At 40.0% G+C, this 19,980-nt stretch overlaps 1 protein-coding gene across 1 annotated transcript; it reads left to right on the top strand.

The window, feature by feature from the left end:
* Window positions 1-15,114: 15,114 nt before the first annotated feature.
* On the top strand, window positions 15,115-19,597 carry LOC120525639. The gene is made up of 22 exons (XM_039748105.1): window positions 15,115-15,259; window positions 15,326-15,384; window positions 15,465-15,554; window positions 15,636-15,763; window positions 15,835-15,978; window positions 16,059-16,130; window positions 16,206-16,367; window positions 16,437-16,533; window positions 16,610-16,830; window positions 16,903-17,056; window positions 17,130-17,341; window positions 17,454-17,571; window positions 17,641-17,840; window positions 17,907-18,018; window positions 18,106-18,275; window positions 18,339-18,403; window positions 18,473-18,600; window positions 18,680-18,869; window positions 18,939-19,080; window positions 19,165-19,258; window positions 19,328-19,405; window positions 19,481-19,597. Exons 1-22 carry the CDS (start codon window positions 15,240-15,242, stop codon window positions 19,573-19,575), a joined length of 2,751 nt encoding a protein of 916 aa, XP_039604039.1. The 5' UTR covers window positions 15,115-15,239; the 3' UTR covers window positions 19,576-19,597.
* The last annotated feature ends 383 nt before the right edge of the window (window positions 19,598-19,980 follow it).

Raw genomic sequence — 19,980 nt, 5'->3', positions numbered from 1 at the left:
TATCACTTTTCTAACCTACTCAGAGCTTTTTACATAGACCTTGGGGAACCACTTCAGTCACCACCAATGGGTAGCATTTACCTGGAAGATACAACAGCAGCCATTCTAGTGCCAGTATGCTCACCACACATTAGCTATAAGGTGGAGAGGGGTGAGTAAGATAGTGAACCAGTAATGGACATTGGATCCACACACAAACCACAGAATAACAGCCTCCTGATAGCTTCATCAACACCTGTTTCATCAGCAAACCAAGCTTTTCGCAGGTGGGCCAAGTCCAACCATGCATAGTTTCAGATGGACTACCTATTCAAAAGTGCAGTGGTATGGCTGCTGAAATACATGTGGCAAGCAAAATAAAAGCGCACACAAAAAGCTATGCATTGTTGAAGCAAATAAACCTCATGGTCTCATTTCTTGTGTAAACTTCTGGATGTCTTCATAATGATTTTATTTATGTATGTTTGTATGTATACACGTATGTATTTGTCTATTGCATTTATGCACCAGCTCAATTAGAACCTTAACTACAAAAGTAGGTTAGAAAATGTCTACATTATTTTTGGTGTGTAGGCTGTGCAAGACGGCCAGGAATCCTGCCCCACCGGGACGCCTGGAGGAAGGAGGAACTGGGAGAGCAGCACTTTTCCCTGGTAACCCAGATGGTCCTTGATCCCTTGGGGACAACACTTCTGGGACACCCAGAAGCGCTGACTGACTAGAGATGTTTTACGCCCGGAGTGCTTCCGGGTACAAGGGCAGCACTTCTGCCAGAAGTTCATCGTCAGGCACCTGGAGCACATATGGGGCACGATAAAAGGGGCCGACTCACTCCATTTGGGGAGCTGGAGTTGGGTGGAAGAAGGACAGAGCTTGCGAGACAGGAGTGGACACGGCAGAAGGAACCAAGGACTGGACATTGTAAATATTAGTTGTAAATAGTTGTATAAATAAACGTGTGTGTCGTGGACACTGCATTGTCCTTTCTGTCTGTGGCCAGGATGACGCCTTACAAAGCTTTTATTTGCCTTTCGAAGGGCAAAGTAACCATTTATTTGTGAAGATGTTCATATATGAAACAATGATATAAACTTTGCTTTTAGGCATGTATTGTCTTTTCCAGCCATCCATCCATTTTCCAACCCGCTGAATCCGAATAGGGTCACGGGGGTCTGCTGGAGCCAATCCCAGCCAACACAGGGCACAAGGCAGGAACCAATCCTGGGCAGGGTGCCAACCCACCACAGGACACACACAAACACACTAGGGCCAATTTAGAATCGCCAATCCACCTAACCTGCATGTCTTTGGATTGTGGGAGGAAACCGGAGCGCCCAGAGGAAACCCACGCAGACACGGGGAGAACATGCAGACTCCACGCAGGGAGGACCCAGGAAGCGAACCCGGGTCCCCTAACTGCGAGGCAGCAGCGCTACCACTGCGCCACCGTGCCGCCCGTATTGTCTTTTCGGTGAGGAAAAAATAATTCTGCTCCCACTGCATTGATTTCTTTGAAATTTTGCACACTTATTCTTTAAAAGAAGACTTTTCAGAAAGGTTCAGAAATGTTAGTTGATACAGTATATCAAAGAACGCACATTTACAAATTAATAAAAAATTTCCAAAACTTCCATTCAAAAAGCACTGGTTAATTTTGAGATTGTGCATCTTAAAACAGACAGACAAACATTCAGTGCAACCTCATGTACTGATTAATTTACTCTTTTAAATTTATTTTGGAACTGCTAACTTCAAAGTGTTCCTTTGCCACATTTACATACCAGATAGCCACTCCCTGATGGCAAAACAAATTCCCAGTACACCAGGGTCGTATCTTTAGCAAGGAACTCGGTGTTGTCTCAGTTGCTTTGTTAGATTTTTAACTCTTTGACACTCTTTTAAAGTGTAAGTCATATCCACACTCACCAGACTCACACTTCAGGTCATTGCCATGACACTAATCAAATCCTGGCATCCCAGCTGTCTGTACACCAAGTGTGTGAAGGATGGCTGTGAGGCAAATTAATTAGTGTACTGGGGCTCAGACCCTTTTGTGTTCCTGGCCATTCAGAGAGATTAGATAATTTATACCCCTACTCATAGGTCATAGTATCGCCCTCTACATTAAAATATTTTTCTTGTTTATTGCCGTGTCCTATTATTAATAAAAATAATAAAAATTACATTGAAATTTTTTTAAATTTAATTTTAACTGGTTGTAGAATTAGATGACAGTGATTAATTTGTAACACATCTCAGTAATTATGTTTAATGTGGACAGTAGCTCTATATTCACTATATTATCCTGCATTTGCATAAATAAGTACATTTTGATATGATACAAAGAATGTATCTGTAAAACAAACTGAGTTTAAAGTGTAATTTTATCAATTATGTTCACAGATCCATTTGCATTCACAAAACCTATCGACTCTTACAACAGAATCCCAAGTTGAAGCAAGCCCTTATAGTGGTACTTGACATTTCCGATCTTTAATTTTCACATCTTTGCTGCAGTCAAAACATCTGCAAAAAACATGTACAAAACCCTACTTGTGTTGATCACCAACTGTACTCCTTTTATCACTTTTTTAATTCGAAAGCTGCAGTCATTTTTCTAATTATTCACATGTTATCAACAGGTTTTAACAAGTTCAGAATGCTTAAGCCAGAGTCTTAACTTGAACCAAGCTCTGTGACCACATTTACCTCCCGTTGGTATAAATCATGCTGGCGTTCTGTTAGATATGGAACTGTTTTTAAATAATTTTCTAAATTGTGCTACTGACTTGTAAATCTGTTTGTTCCAAGATTTACCTAAGCTACTTAATCTTTGCAAATTTGTAAACACCAGGGGTCCTCAATCACGGTCCTGGAGAGCCGCAGTGGCTGCAGGTTTTTGCTCCAACCCAGTTGCTTAATAAAAAGCACTTATTGCTAAAGTAACACTTCTGCTTCACTTTAGTGATTTTGAGCCCTTATTGCTTAATTTTGTCTTAAACAGCTATTTTAATTGCTCCTTATTATCAATAACATGCAAATGACAAGAGAGAGCAGCATTTCTCCATTTAGCTTATTTACATTTACACCTGTGTGTATTTATCTGCAATACTGGGTTTAATTAAATACTTGGAAGAAAAATGAAGAGAAAAAAGTGAAGGACTGAGAATTACTCGTCCATTTTAGCCTTCAAATCATTTGCATGATAGAAAGGGAAAGAAAATCTAGGATATGAGAATGACCTGACATAGCAGAGTTAATTTAATTTCATAGCTTGTTAGTGCTTTATTGGCAAGCATTGCTTTCTAATTAAGCAACCAGGTCAGAACAAAAACCTGCAGCCACTGCGGCTCTCCAGGGGCCTCATGTATAACGCCGTGCGTAGAACTCGCACTATAACATGGCGTAAGCACAAAAGCCAAAATGTGCTTACGCACAGAAAAATCCAGATGCAGGAATCTGTGCGTACTCCAACTTCCACGTTCTTCAGCTACATAAATCCCGATCAGCATGAAAACTAACGCTCGTGCACGCGCATTATGTAACGCCCCAAATCCTCCCAGAATTACGCCTATTTGAATATGCAAATCAATATAAATCGCCCTTAAGCGCAGCCTTCTGTGAAAAGACAATGGGAAAAGCATGGGGAAAATATAAGAATTTCAGTGAATACCAAGTGGAGGCAAAGGAAAAACATACTATTTGTTCAAATAAACCGTGGTATAATCAACAAAAGGAAGTTGATCGAGTGGCATAGTGTGTTGGAGAAACATGAAAGCTCACATCCACAAAATCGCACAGTGCCGGAAATAAAAAAGAAGTCACATATCAAAGTCACCGTGAAAAGGCTACTTGTAGCCCACTGTCTGAGTGTCATATGAAAGCTTATTAGGGTACAGAGAAAAAGCCACACGGTGGGGAAAAAGCACGAAATGTCCACTTCAATCTCGACATTTCCACTTTAATCACGTAGTTTATTTTGTCATTAAAGTAGAACATCATAAACTTCATCTTAAAATCGTTTAATTAACCAGTTTCTCAAATCACATCGTAATTAAAGTAGCACGTTAAATGCTTTGTTTTGTATTTGATTTTCTATGTGCTCTATGTGTGTGAATCACTACTTGCTTCTTAAACCGGCTCTCTTCCTCCAACTGGACACAGAGTCCATTACATTCGTGATATTACAGCTCTCTGAATAACTAAAATACTGAGATGTATACGTGATGTCATTTTCATGATGATAGGAGTTAAAGAACATTTGTGCTCATGACACAAGCATTTAACTTTTGCCGAAATTTGTCGCTGCGTTTTTAGCTGTGTTGTTATTTTATCTTTCTGTTTTATATTCAATATATATTGGCGTAGCCGTCACTGCAGTCAGTGCTTTTCTTTCCCCAAGTAACCGATCGCCATACAATCAGCTCTGTAATAGACGTTAAGCCATCTGTAAGCTTAGCGCCGATTCTTCAAAACGTTTAAAGAACATTGAAATATCTTCGTAGTACATGTTTAATTATTCTATCCTTAAAGACACTCCCAGTGAAGAATATAGATTATTTAAATGAAGTTAAAGTTTTATCTGTATAATTTAACAAACATATTTTGCTGCATTTCACCTTAAAAATGATATCGTCATCATATGTAAATACGCGCTTTATAAAGTGGCTCAGGTTGTGCGATATTATAACTATAGTGCAAGTTTACAGTGAGGTGATTGTACTTATAAGTACAAACAGTTCTACAAGGAGCACTTGATTGGCTGCATTTAAAGTTCTTGGGATTAAACTGTTTTGAACCGCGAGGTCCGTACAGGAAAGGCTTTGAAACGTTTTGCAGTGGCAGAGACAGCGTGTGCTTGAAGCTGTATACTGATAATTCTCTTTCCGATCAGCTGCTGCTGTGATTCACACTCAGATACAGTGATATAAATCCTCCGAGTGGTGCAGTGAGAGAAATATGGAAAAAGATGATCCGCTGTGGCAACTCCTAACGGGAGGAGCTGAAAGAAGAAGAAAGAAGAAGAAGAAGAAGAAGAAGTGAGAGTAACAACGCTAAAGCAGTTATGGTATTTGGAATACTATGGCTGTTCCCTGGACCATTATATTGTTACGAGTTAATTACAATCAGATGCATTACACTAATAAACAATATGCGGTTAGTTTCTGTGTATTTATAAAGCCGCGTCATGAAAATAATGAGTAATCACACAAGAACAGTACCATTGCTTTGACGCTGGGTGCCGCCAGTTTGCAAAACCGAGCGGAGAACTTGCGTACGACAAGGCATGAGGTACCGTGGAAAAGTGCGTGGCTTTACGCCAAGTGTAGGTTTTATACATCGCGATTTGAACGTGGAAAATTTCTTACGCAACATTTCTGTGCGTACGCACCGTTTATACATGAGGCCCCAGGACTGGGATTGAGGACCCCTGGTATGCACCATTAGAAATTTGACAGTGGTCCTCTCACTGCACTATACCCCTCTCTCTCATCAAACAATCACTAACCCTTGATACGCTCTCTGGATTGCTCTTCCTGGTATTTTGCCATGGCTATATCCGTCTCAACATTTAAATCTAGATTGAAAATCCAACTGTTCCCTTCAGCATTAATGACATTTCAAGGTCATTGCTATTCAATGTGATTATACTGTGACAGCCTCACTGTATAATACTAATTTGGACTGATAATATCTTGATATTACTTATAAATTGTGGAAAGACAATGTACAAGCAGCATCAAAGACTGTGTGTTCTAGGTGGTAACCCCACTTAATTGCTTCAAAGCAAGATGGCAAAAGCAAAACTTGACAAGACTGTGCTGTGTCAGTGTTGATCACAATGTTTCCTCCCTAGAGATAGTAGAACAAACGACAACCTCTCTGTCATTGCCAGTCATTTTATCTTGATTGGACAGAAAGGGCTGAGCTGAAAATAATGCAGTAATTAGTGGATGGCTGCCTACTCTTCTGTTGTATAAAGGGAAACAGAGATTCTGTTATAGGCTGTAACTTTTTTACACTCTCTTCCCTTCTGCCTTTACAACTAATACTGTTTCGGTTTTCTGTGTAGCTTTTTTTGAAATTTGCTTTTTTTTAGGAGTGTCCTCCTAATGTGTACAAGTCATACAGTATGTTTGTTTTTGGTGTGTTTTTATTGTAATTCTGTTATTCCTATAATGTATCGTATGGTGGTGAATGCAGTTGATGGCACTGTATAACAAAGACTAGTTGATTTTGCATTTAATTAATAATATTAGCGGATTAATAACTTATTAAAAAAACATGAACATAGAATATACTGTATATAAATGTATATTTCTTCAATCAAAAGTATTGCATTCTGCTTTTATGTACAGAATTGTATTCTCCTGTTTTATTTCCTACTGTTTTAGTTCTTATCCATATTTGTGTTATGTTCACCAAAAAAAGTGTCAGACTTTGAATAATGGGTGTGACTTGGAGAAGAAGCATCAAAGGTTACAAGCAGTACAAACAATATCACAACAGAAATTTCTTCTGATATTTCTCCAAACCTAGATGACCAAGCACACTGCCTACCTTTTATCCTGTTGCAGTGATGATATCAGTGCAGCACCCCACCTAGTGAAGTTGCATAGCAAGTGCTCAACAAAATGGCTGCATGCATGAAAACCAAGATGGCATTGTAAAAACACACAAAAAATCTTAACTATCTGAGAATAACACTCCAGCAAGAACATAATAACATAATTGAATTATGTGACCAAAAAAAATATATTTGCACAACTTGAAGAGTTGAAGTTACAATTTGTTTAAAATTACCAATGAATGTCAATCATAATAATTTAAAAATATGTGTTGTGATCACAGCTTGTAGGGAACTGAGCTATATAAGAACAAATTTAATTTTTAAGAGTGTGGCCATTTAGAAATATACCTCACTCAAGTACGTGGCTCAATGAATACAACATTAAAGATTTATATACTATATACTAAATAAAGAAAAAGGGAAAATAGTAACGTTTTACCAAACATACACATTCACTAAAGTAAAAACTCTCCTAAGTTGTTTATCCTATTTAAAAGATGTTGGATCTCAGACATAGTCCTAGTAGCACTGCAGGCCGCAGTGGAGCCATTGCTGCATATGGTGCCACACTGCAACACAATGTGTCATTTTAGAGATGTCAGTTAGCTTAATTCATGTACACTTGGGAAATGCCTAGAAATTAGTGTACCAGTGTTGACTTAGAATGGCATGTACCACTTCTACTTTTAATTTGCTTCTAGTTCTAGTCAATTTTGTTATACAATATGTACCCTTTAAGAGCAAATGTTATCAGGTCAATGAATAAGTCACTGTGTCAATTTACATATATATGATGTGTCATGCATGTGCGTCTGAGGATCACCTTGCTGGATCATTCGAGGTAAATGGTAACCCACCAGGGCGAAAGGGGGCGCTTTTGCAAACTCTGGTTCCTTTTCTGTCCAAAACTCCCAGAAACTTCCCAATAAAGGAAATTAGCCCCGCTTCTTCCGATCCTCCCATTATAAAAAGACCAGGTGCCTCTACTGAATTGTCTTTTGATGAGACCAGTTGCGATGGGTGAAAGCTCTAGGAAACCCTTCCTTTATTTCGCCAGCTAGTTAACACTGAAGCTATTTTCTGTTTTGTACCCTGCAGCCTTATGTTAAATGTTACCAGAAGGCACCTGTTTAAGTTTATGAAGAGGTTTGAGAGAATTAAAAGGGATTACCCAGCTGGTGTCCCAAATATTTGTGATTTGTTCTGGCTCTGTTTGAACCAGTGTTCGACCAGCTCACAAATGCTTTTATTCTATCTACACACCTATGTATAAGTTTATCTTAATGTTCTTTAAGCTTGTTTTAAAAAGGTTTATTTTAAGGTATACTCTGAGTTGACAGAGAGTAAGAAGAGAATATATAGGAGAAGAGGCCAAGAGAAGTCACTACACCCTGGTTCACTGCTGTTCCATGACCTGTCCTGACCCAATGCCATCCTGAGGCCCAGCCATCCTAGCACTAGTAGAAGTGCACCTCTTAGAATCAGCTTAAAGATCCAGTGAAAATCAACATGGGTAAAGTCATTACCTACTGTGTACTTTTTAAGGCTACAAGGAATTTTTGTTAAAATGAAAGACTACTGAATCTGTATTGCATCTGTTTCCTTTTGAAAATGTACTGTAGACCAACATTAAAACTAATACCATTTTTCACTAGTATTCAAGTCTTCTTTCATTATGCTTGTGGTGATGAACCAGTGCTAGCTTTTATCAGTAGCTAAAAGGGCTTGGAAATATTTAGTTTAATGTTTGCAGAAAACTAATAGATAGATGGAAGAATGTGTAATAGCCAAAGCCAATGTGACAAACAACACTTATCCTTATGTCACACTTAAAAGAGGAGATGGTGATATTGATTTATAATAAGATTCAGTTATAAGTTGATGGAGTGTGGAGGAAAGAGTGTCCATCAACAGATGTAGGGCCCAACACAGTTTCCAGTTCTCCTCCTCAAGTTCTTTAACATGATGTACACATCTGAGGGAGCATTTTTTTATGATGTTCTATTGTGATGGAGATATATCATTCTGATGTCACCCTCAAATTTTTATTTCTTTTATTTGAATGAGTGCCTACTTTTTTATGGTTGAGGGTGCAACTACTATTGCATCCTTCATGGTCTTTGTGGTATGATTGTGCTTGTGCTAGAGTAAAATGAATTCCTGAAAATGTATATTATCTTTATCTGAATAGTAGCAGGGGTGCCCAGTGTTGCCTGAGGTAAAAAGTATGGCCTTCCCCTACACAAATGTGGGAGGACTTGCTGACATGCTGACGTCAACTTTGCAAACAAGATGGGCAGCTGAGAGTTGCTGAGAGGTTTTGTGATTTATGTGGTGTGAGAGTTAATTTAAAAATACATTTTGCTCCTATAAACATGGGCTTTGGTTGCCACTAAGGAACCGTGAAAGAATTTTTAAAGCTTTTTTTCGTTTAGAAGGTTCTCTTGTTTTTTTTTTTTGTTGTTTTTTTTTTGCCTTTACAGGAGCAAATGTTGTTACTTGTTTCGTGAACATGGTCTTGTTATCTGTTCTAATGTTGTAATGTTCTGTGCAAAATTTAACATTGTGGATTTACATTCTGGACAAAAACACAATTAAATGTATATTTGATGATGATGAATCATCTCAACCTCTTTGCTCTACAGTTACAGTTTACTTAAATTCAATTTGAAAGGACCTTAAAATGTTAAAAGAAAAAATTCCTGGGTAACAGAACGATAGTGAAAACTCAATAACATGATATACACTCCTAAAAATAAAGGTACCAGTGTGTTTTTTCAGAGTGATACCATAAAGATTCCAGAAAGAATGTTTATTTATTTAGATTTGTAATAGGCTTCATACTGTAAATAACTATGAAACAGATGGTAACAGATTTTTGAAATACATGCGTAAAGTACATGGATCATGATTTTAGATGGACTCTTGCTGCATACAATCAAATAGGCTAGGTCCTGGTTTTCTTAATCTGTTAGTGCCCTGCTAGGTAGCCTACCATACATTAAAGATTCAGTTTATTTCTGCCTGTTAAGAAGTTTTTCAAAGGACAAAGAACCAACTTCATATGGAAAGAAATCTTCCCATAATTAGATGGTGTTTGGCCAAGCGACAGTTCTGAGGAACCACGACACCCCATAAAGAAGTACTGTATAAAGTGCCATTAAAGAACCAGCATTTTTAAAAGGGTAAGTTGTCTGGTGACCCAGGATCTATAAACAGAATTGTTAACCACTGTTCTAGCATGTCACCCTAAACAGAGTTTTAAACTGTTTAATTTTCCAATATCATTCAGGGCTACAAACATGAGTTTTCACTTCTCTTGTGACAGCATTTTTTTTAAGAATGACTTTTTTCAAGGGTCAAAAGAAAACATGCTTACACACTTTGCAATTAACCCAGCAACAAGGGATGCACAAGCCAGTGTGTTTCTTCGTGCCAGTCCCAAGCCCGGATAAATGGGGAGGGTTACGTCAGGAAGGGCATCCAGTGTAAAATTTTGCCAAATCAGTATGTGGACAGCAATACAAATTTCCATACCGGATCGGTCGAGCCCCAGGTTAACAACAACCGCCAGTACTGTTAGCCAACAGGGTGCTGGTGGAAATTGGGCTACTTTTGGCTGAAGGGTAAAAAGAAGAAGAGGGGGGAGACGTGTCTGGAAGAAAGAGGAGAGAAGAAATGTAAAGAGAGTGAAACGGAGTGTAGGAACTTTGAATGTTGGTAGTATGACTGGTAAGGGGAGAGAGTTAGCAGATATGATGGAGAGAAGGAAGGCTGATATATTGTGCGTACAAGAGACTAAATGGAAGGGGAGTAAGGCTAGGTGAATCGGAGGTGGGTTCAAATTGTTCTATCATGGTGTGGATGGGAGAAGAAATGGGGTAGAGGTTATTCTGAAGGAAAAGTATGTCTAGAGTGTTTTGGAGGTGAAAAGAGTGTCAGACAGAGTGATGATTATGAAGCTGGAAATTGGAGGCATGATGATGAATGCTGTCAGTGCATATGCCCCGCAAGTTGGGTGTGCGATGGATGAGAAAGAAGATTTTTGGAGTGAGTTGGATGAAGTGATGAACAGTGTACCCAAGGACAGAAAGTGGTGATTGGAGCAGATTTCAATGGACATGTTAATGAAGGGAACAGAGAAAACAAGGAGGTGATGGGTAGGTATGGTGTCAAGGAGAGGAATGAAGAAGGTCAGGGGATAGTGCGTTTTGCCAAAAGGATGAACATGGTTGTGGTGAATACATATTTTAAGAAGAGGGAGGAGCATAGGGTTACGTACAAGAGTGGAGGAAGATGCACACAGGTGGATTACACCTATGCAGAAGAGTCAATCTGAAGGAGATTGAAGACTGCAAAGTGGTGGCAGGGGAAAGTGTAGTTAAGCAGCATAGGATAGTGGTCTGTAGGATGACATTGGAGATCAAGAAGAGGAAGAGAATGAGGGCAGAGCCAAGGATAAAATGGTAGAAGTTGAAAAATGAAGACTGCAAGATTGAGTTTAGGGAGGAGGTGAGATTATGTTTGATGATGAGATAGATAGATAGATAGATAGATAGATAGATAGATAGATAGATAGATAGATAGATAGATAGATAGATATTTTGTTAATCCCAAGGGGAAATTCACATAATCCAGCAACAGTATACTGATACAAAAAAAAAACAAAATTAAATTAAAGAGTACTAAAAATGCATGTAAAAAACAGATAATAACTTTGAATAATTTTAGCGTTTACTCCCCCGGGTGGAATTGAAGAGTCGCATAGTGTGGGGGAGGAATGATCTCCTCAGTCTGTCAGTGGAGCAGGACAGTGACACCAGTCTGTCACTGAAGCTACTCCTCTTCCTGGAGATGACACTGTTCAGTGGATGCAGTGGATTCTCCATGATTGACAGGAGCTTGCTTGGCGTCCGTCGCTCTGCCACAGGCGCTAAGCTGTCCAGCTTCATTCCTACAATAGAGCCTGCCTTCCTAACAAGTTTGTCCAGGCGTGAGGCGTCCTTCATCTTTATGCTGCCTCCCCAGCACACCACCGCATAGCAGAGGGCACTCACCACAACCGTCTGGTAGAACATCTGCAGCATCTTATTGCAGATGTTGAAGGATGCCAACCTTCTAAGGAAGTTGACCTTTCTTACACAGAGCACCAGTATTGGCAGACCAGTCCAATTTGTCATCCAGCTGCACTCCCAAGTATTTATTGGTCTGCACCCTCTGCACACATTCTACTCTGATGGTCACAGGGCCAAGAAGTTGTTCACTTGGTTTGCTCTCTCCACGTCTCTCTCGATAGTGGCACCCCGCTTCGAGCTGCAGCCAGTGATGGTCTTCATCCCATCCCACACTTCCTTCATGCTGTTATTCTGCAACTTCTGGTCCAGCTTTCTCCTGTACTGCTCCTTCGCCGCCCTGAGCTGGACTTGGAGTTCCTTCTGCACGCGCTTGTGCTCATGCTGATCACCACCTTTAAAAGCCCTTTTCTTCTGGTTCAAAAGGCCCTTGATGTCACTTGTAATCCATGGCTTGTTGTTAGCATAGCAGCATACTGTTCTTACTGGAACTACAATGTCCTTACAGAAGTTGATGTAATCAGTTGTGCAGTCAACAGCCTCTTCAATATTCTCACCATGTGACCCCTGCAGGATATCCCAGTCAGTGGTTCCAAAGCAGTCTCTCAGAGCCTGCTCTGCCTCGGGGGACCACTTCCTGAATGATCGTGTGGTTGTAGGTTGCGCCTTCACTCTTGGTTTGTAGTGAGGCTGAAACAGAACCAGGTTATGATCTGCATTCCCAAGAGCAGTCAGCGGGGTGGCGCTGTATGCGTCTTTAACGTTTGAGTACAGTAGGTCAATAGTCCTATTTCCCCGGGTATTACTTTTTGTCCAGAGTCACTTGGTTAAAGTCTCCAGACATTAGCACAAGCACCTCAGGGTGCTGCGTTTGTAACTTAGCAAGTAAGTAATTAGTAACTTAATGGATGACGTCACTCACTATCTCTGCGTTCGCCCAAGGGGTGATGTAAACAATAACAACAATCACGTGTCCAAACTCTCTGGGCAAATAATAGGGACGCAAACTTACGGCCAACAGTTCGATGTTCCTGCAGCAAGTGGAGATTTTAACGTTTACATGTCCTGAGTTGCACCACTTTGCATTGACATAGAGAGCGACACCCCCTCCTTTTTTTTTTTTTTGCTGGTATTTGCGTTTCTGTTCGCTCTGACTGTGCTAAATCCGGGTAGCTCCATGTTAGCATCTGGGATGGAAGTTGTTAGCCAAGTTTCATTAAAACACAGCAAGCTGCATTCTCTGTGATTAGTGAGAGTAGGGAGTAGGTTAAGGAGACCCTGGACAGATGGAGATATGCTCTAGAGAGGAGAGGAATGAAGGTCAGTAGGAAGAACAACAACAACATTTATTTATATAGCACATTTTCATACAAAAAAGTAGCTCAAAGTGCTTTACATAATGAAGAAAAATACAAAATAAGAAATTAAAATAAGACAACATTAGTTAACATAGAAAAAGAGTAAGGTTCGATGGCCAGGGAGAACAGAAAAAGCAAAAAACAAACAAAAAAAAAACTCCAGCTGGAGAAAAAAAAATAAAATCTGCAGGGGTTCCAGGCCACGAGACTGCCCAGTCCCCTCTGGGCATTCTACCTAATATAAATGAAATAGTCCTCTTCGTATTTAGGGTTCTCACGATGATGATGGTCATGCAGACTTCTGGCTTTTAATCCATCACTATTGGAACATCACTGTGCTTTGAGTAGATGGTGGTGGTGCAAGCCTATACATGTGTGTAAATAAGAGTGAGGTCAGAAGAATGGTGAGGATTCAAGGAGTAGAGCAAGGAGTAGGGCTGGCAAAGGTTGATGAGTTTAAATACTTGGGATCAACAGTACAGAGTAATGGGGATTGTGGAAGAAAGGTGAAGAAGAAAGTGCTGGCAGAGTGGAATGGGTGGAGAAGGGTGTCAGGAGTGATTTGTGACAGAGATATCAGCAAGAGTGAAAGGGAAGGTCTACAGAACGGTAGTGAGACCAGCTATGTCATAGGGGTTGAAGACAGTGGCACTGACCAGAAAGCAGGACACAGAGCTGGAGGCAGCAGAGTTAAAGATGCTAAGATTTGCACTGGGTGTCACGAGGATGGATAGGATTAGAACTGAGTACATTAGAGGGTCAGCTCAAGTTGGACGGTTGGGAGACAAAGTCAGAAAGGCGAGATTGCGTTGGTTTGGACATGTGCAGAGGAGAGGTGCTGGGTATATTGGGAGAAGGGTGCTAAGGATAGAGCTGCCAGGCAAGAGGAAAAGAGGAAGGCCTAAGAGAAGGTTTATGGATGTGGTGAGAGAGGACATGCAAGTGGTGGGTGTAACAGAGCAAAATGCAGAAGACAGGAAGATATGGAAGAAAATGACCCGCTGTGGCAACCCCTAACAGGAGCAGCCAAAAGCAGAAGAAGACACTTTGCAATCATATTACATGTGAAGATTAAAAGAATACTAATGTCAACATTAAATTAAAAAAAAAACACACACTTTTTAATTTTCTGGATCCTCTTATTGTGCAGCAGGCTTGCGATGAATAGCATCAGACTCAAAGTAAGAGTCAGCCCAGGATGTGATGCCAGCACATCCTGCCGTCCCACAGTAAATAAAACAAATACAGTTGTAACGTTCTCGTTTTCACAAAAAGTGTATACAATTATAGACTAGGGATAGTCGATACAATAATATATATATATATATATATATATGTATGGCTTTTGGTATATATATATATATATATATATATATATATATATATATATATATATATATATATATATATATATATATTCCACCGATCCATACTTCCAATTCGCTTGCCTATACAGCATGGTCGCGGTGAAGGTGATAGCTATCCGGGACGCAAGGCAGGATGTCCTGGACAGGGTGCCAGTCCTTCGCATATCGCGATCAATTTTCAAAAAGTTTCTAGACACTTGAAGAAAGTCATTTCTGTATCTCCCAGGGAATGAAACTAGCATGCCACTCAATTCCTCGTGTTTTGGCGTTTTGCAATATTAGTAGTTAAGAGTTTTCTAATTTGTTTTTGCAATTGGCAGCGCAGAAGAGTGACACTTTACTGAGCTGTAAAAGACTAATATTCGGTCTGTATCAATAGTTTGCCGTTATGAATCGCTTACTTACATTATGTGGTGTGTTTCTGCCCTTTCTATTCTCACAAATCAAACAGTTTTAAATTAATGTGTTCATTTTAGCTTTCAGTTTAACATTTAGTTTAACGTTTTACTAAATATATACATCGAGATGAAGTGCGTTTTGCAGCTTTTTCATACATTTAACTTTGTCAATTTACTCTTCCATCTGCCTACTTTTCACGCGCCTCTATTTTCAATTAGTCTAATTTGCCTGAGGCGGTATCCGAAATCAGAGCAATAGCGCGTTCAGGTGGACTCGATGCCTCACAGCTGCGCGCGCCCGTCACTAGGCTGCCTCGTATGCCATTTAAGTTCGGTGGTCGCTACGAAAGGGTATGTTCAGCGCAATTCGTCAGTTTTATGTTTTTTTATTTTTAATATTTAAAAAGGAAGGAAAAGTTCTTTTAGTCTGTAGCTGGTTTGTGCTGTAATAGCAGTGCTCCTCTCTGATAGTAATGTGGCGTTTGCAGTATGGGTAAGTAAGTTCAGTTTTGTCTTTATGTTTTTGTTTTCGAGTTATTCAGTTCTGCTTTGTATGTAGGCTCATGCTGCTTTTGGCGGCGGCGTTGTCTGGAGTATCGACTCAGTCTTTGCCAGCTGGTAGGCGTTTTAAAGCTAACACTTTATTTGTGCTTTGTCTTTAAAGCACTACGGGTTAACGTTTTATTTGTTTTATGTAGGCATTTGGACCGGCTGTCAAGGTAGCCTTATGGTGCTGTCTATAAGCCAGACTTACCTTCAGGGCCAGTATTTTCAAATTAATCTCTTGAGTAAGTGTTTGGGGAGTTTATTTTTTTTTAGTAGATGCATTCTTGTGTTCAGTGTTTTTAATTTGACTGATCTTGCCATAGCTCAGAATGGTGTGCCGATCCCAATGACCCTTTCTAAGGCCGTTAGATGTGGATATAGTGAAGCTATAGATGACTGGGGTAACATACTTGCCATGGGCTCTATTTTGGGCTGCTTTGTCACAAACATTGTAAGTGCTGTATTTCTAGTAAGGTTTAAATGGAAAGGGAAAAGAAATGACATCTGTCCCTCCTTATTCAGGATGATCGTACATTCTCACAAGCTGTTCAGGTTCTGCGTTCTCCAAATGCAAACATGTCTCCTGTAACCTCATTTAGTACAAATGTGACCTGTACATACTCTTGGACAGAAAGGGAGGTCATGTGTGAAGGCAGCTACATGGAGGTAACCTCTGTTCAGCTTATAGAAGCATGATCTTAATCTAAAGGGAGAAGGTGATTGAAAACTAAATCTCTTCCCTATAGGTCTCTGTAAGAACAAATGTTGCACCAATTGTTCAGAATCCAAACCAAGACTGGAGTGGTGTGAATGCCCAAGTAGGTTTCTAAGCATGAGGAGTAATTTAGTATATTGTCCCAATGGTTAAATGCCAATTATTGTCCTTCCTCTAGGATTTCCCTTCTGTCTCAATCTGGCAAGTGGTATTCGGTTATCCAACCAAAAATGCCTTAACTGTGTCAGGAGTTAATGCACTTGGCTATGGAGTGGGCACCACCCCCTCAAGAATATGGTTGAGATCTCCTTATAACACCAGTCAGACTCAGATTCAAATGGTAGGCTCCTTTATCTGTAGAACTATCTTCTGCCTAGGGGAGCATTTTCTTAACCTTCTCTCGTTGCAGGTTAACTCTGTGCCATTGTCTGTCCTGGATTCTGTCACGTTCTACAAACAACGCTGGATGATCCTCCTGATTGATACATCAGTTGCCTGTCCTATAGGTTTGTGAGTGGTGGTGTTTTTGTATTGCAAAATTTATTGGTTGCTTGTAAGCTTAACTAATTGTCCATCTTAAAGATGGAGTCTCATTTACACAGCAGGATATTGTCTGGATTGTACCACGCTTTATGGCACCGTTGGCTAATGCAACTGGGTATGCTGATATATCTATTCAAATGGGCATCAATGGATTACTCCTCGATTCTTCTACCCTGCAAGCACATACCTATTCTTTAAATGTTAATCAGGACCTTATTACTGTTACAATACCAATTGGAGCTCCAGGTGGCTACTATAAGGTGGGTGTGTGTGGATTTGGGCGCAGAGTAAATGAGCCAGTTGCTGTAGTAATTAAAGTCCTCTCCCTGCAGAGCCATGCACCTGGGAATGTCTATGGTTTGACCTATTCAATTACACCTCTACTTGTTCATGTTTGGCAAGATGATGTCTATGACCGCACTAAACAGACAATAAGACGTCCTGTCACTACTCCATTTATGCCTAAACCACTTGATGCAGTGGACAGTAAGTGTGGTAGGGGTGGGAATATTTTTCTAATGCTTGAAAAACTCTTTATTCAACTTTTTGTCTTCCCCAGACACTATACCCACTTCTGGCTACTTTAATGTCTCGGTTGGTTCAGTGTTAAATCTTGATGTGCAGCTGATTGGTGTGTCAGTTGGTCCATTAGCAATGCCTGTAACTGTAGCCAACAGCAAAGGCTATAATGTTCAGGCACATGGATTGCCCACTGGATTTTCGAACTTCAGTATTCAGGTTCCATTCAATGATCCAAATGTCATTCAGAAGGTAATGGTAGAGTCTATAATTTAGTCTTGGCAAGGGGTGTAGAGAATCTAAGTGTACCAAGCTCTAGCATCCTGATAATCTTGCTTTGTTTCACTACCAACTTCAATTATAGGTAATTGCCCCAGACACTAGAACCTACACTCTAAATGTGACCTTCTTTTTCAACATTATACCAGAAGATGCCCCTTTCAGCAAGACTGCTATTGTGGAAATCACTCTGCATGACATTGGTAAGAAACTTGGTTAGTGGTCTTGGCTAATGATTAGCAGTTAGTTTCAACTCTTGCTGTTTCCTTTAGTGCCACCTACTGTTGAAGGCTATTGCAGCAGTACAGACTTCTACTTAACTGTGTTTTATGGATCCTTGGGTCAAAACTGGACGGTCTATATAGGTGGAACACCTGTTGCACAATTGCTATCCTATCCCCATGGATATGACCCCCAGGCCTCTAGCTTCTGGATAACTATCCCATACAATACAGCTCTTGGAGCATATGAGGCAAGTTAAGGTCTACTGTTGGCAAGTTGTGTAACTTTCCTATTTAATGAGGAATGTATTTTGCAGGATATCTATGCCTCTGAGGTCCGTAGGAGGCTGGATGTAATGCTAGTACACACCCAGGGCATTGTTACCATGAATTTCTCCTTGTCATGCAGTTTCCCACTTGACCTAATTGGTAATTCAGCTTTATTTTTATTAAAGCTAACACTTTTTTTTTTAATATCTTGTTCTTGATTATCGCTGGTTTTGGTTGTGACTTTAGGGTGTCTAACCAATGGTACCATGACTGCCCTTGCCATAAAGATGGAATCAACACCTGGTATTCTCCCAAGTCAGTTAACGCTGAGGGATCCAAACTGCAGACCTCAGATGGCTGATGCTATGATGGCAGTATTTAGCTTTGATGTGAACACCTGTGGTACTACAAGAAAGGTAAGCTGGTCTTGGCTTTATTGGTAAGCTTACAGTGCTTATAGTTGTTGTTTTTCTTTTTAGTTTGATGGCAATATAATGACCTATGAAAATGATGTGCTATTTCCTGCATCTGGGGAAATATATTGGTAAGTATTTCTATTGTTAATGATTATGCCATTAAATGAATAGCAATTAACTACCTCCTGTTCCTCCAGGTTAAGGATTGCTTGCAAGTATATGATTAATGATGCAGAATTGGTGGAGTTTGGTTTTCAGGATAATCCTGCCCCTGTTCTTAAGCCAGGCTTGGGGCTCATTGATGTAGTAATGAGCTTGGCAATGGGTAGGATTACTAAACCTAAGGTTGGGATAGAGGATTTGGGGTTTTGTTTTTTTTTTCTAATTATCATATCATTCCTTAGATGCCTCTTACATAAACTTTTACAATGCTGGAAAGTACCCAGTTGCACAATTTCTGAGAAGTCCATTATATTTTGAAGTCCAACTCCTCAATACCCAAGATCCTCAAGTAGAGTTATTTTTGGAAGAGTGCTGGGCAACCACATCCCCTGATCCAACAGCTCTCCCCAAATGGGAGTTGATTGTAGACAGGTAAGTACTGTCAAATAGCAGCAGGTTATGAAGACTAAAGCAAAAATCTAAAAATGTATTTATCCTCAGCTGTGCCAATGCTGCAGACTCCTACAAAACTCTATTTGAGGCAGTTGTAACAAATGCAAGAGTGGTGTTTCCATCTCACTACAAGCGTTTTCAAGTGAAAATGTTCTCATTTACACAAGATGACATGGCTTTGGAGCAACTGGTAAAACTTTGTTCATGGTTATTGTATTAACATTTGTCATCTGGCAGGGGGGAAGGTCTCAGTCTCTCCCTCTCTCTCCTGCAGATCTACTTTCATTGTGAAGTTGTTATATGCACTTCTACACCTCCTTATGACCAGAGGTGTAGTGGACAATGTATTCCAGGAGGGCAGAGATCTGGTAAGTGTCAAAAGCAAAGGCAGACTTGCATGGCTCCAAGCAAGTACTTACTTTCTGCTTGCTTTGTAGCACGTAGTGTGGAGAAACACAATCTTTCAAAGAAACTGGTCTCCTCTGGTCCAATTGCTATGCAGACTCCTCAGAAAAGTGAGTAATGGCAAGCTTAGCCTGTTGTACAGCGCTTTAGTGTTTAACTAAATTTATTTTTTTTTCACCCCCAAGATGTCTGGAATCCATTGGTTGCTGCTGTTGCATTCTTTTCTCTAATTTTGCTTGTTGCTGGAATCTTCTGTTGGAAGGAAATGCAAGCTGTATAAAGTAATAAATAAATAAAAAATATACTTGAGTTCAAGTGTTTAATTTAAATTCTAGGTTATGGATGGTTAAATGAGAACTGGTTTTCTTAAAGATGTGTTATGGGAGGTTTAAATGGCTCAGGTACGGTGGGGGGGGAAGGGTTTGGGGAGAAGTGTAGTTTGGCTGGTGGCTTCAGTAGTGGGGGTTTAATAAAACTTGTTTAAGAAATTGTGCTCAATCCTGTTATGGAAAAGCTGTTCACCTAAACATACACTTTAGGTGCTGATGGCCCTCATTTGATCACAATTCTGCCTTCAAGGTGTATAGTCCAATCCTACTTTATGGAATGGGGGCAGGATTTGCCTGATCAAGAATTTGATTAAACCCAACTGTTTAATGGGGCTCTTGTGTAGGGTTAACAGATG

Source organism: Polypterus senegalus, chromosome 3, assembly GCF_016835505.1.
Source record: "Polypterus senegalus isolate Bchr_013 chromosome 3, ASM1683550v1, whole genome shotgun sequence".
NCBI lineage: Eukaryota > Metazoa > Chordata > Cladistia > Polypteriformes > Polypteridae > Polypterus > Polypterus senegalus.
Note: the sequence above shows the minus strand (reverse complement) of the source record. Positions and strands in the feature narration are given on the sequence as shown.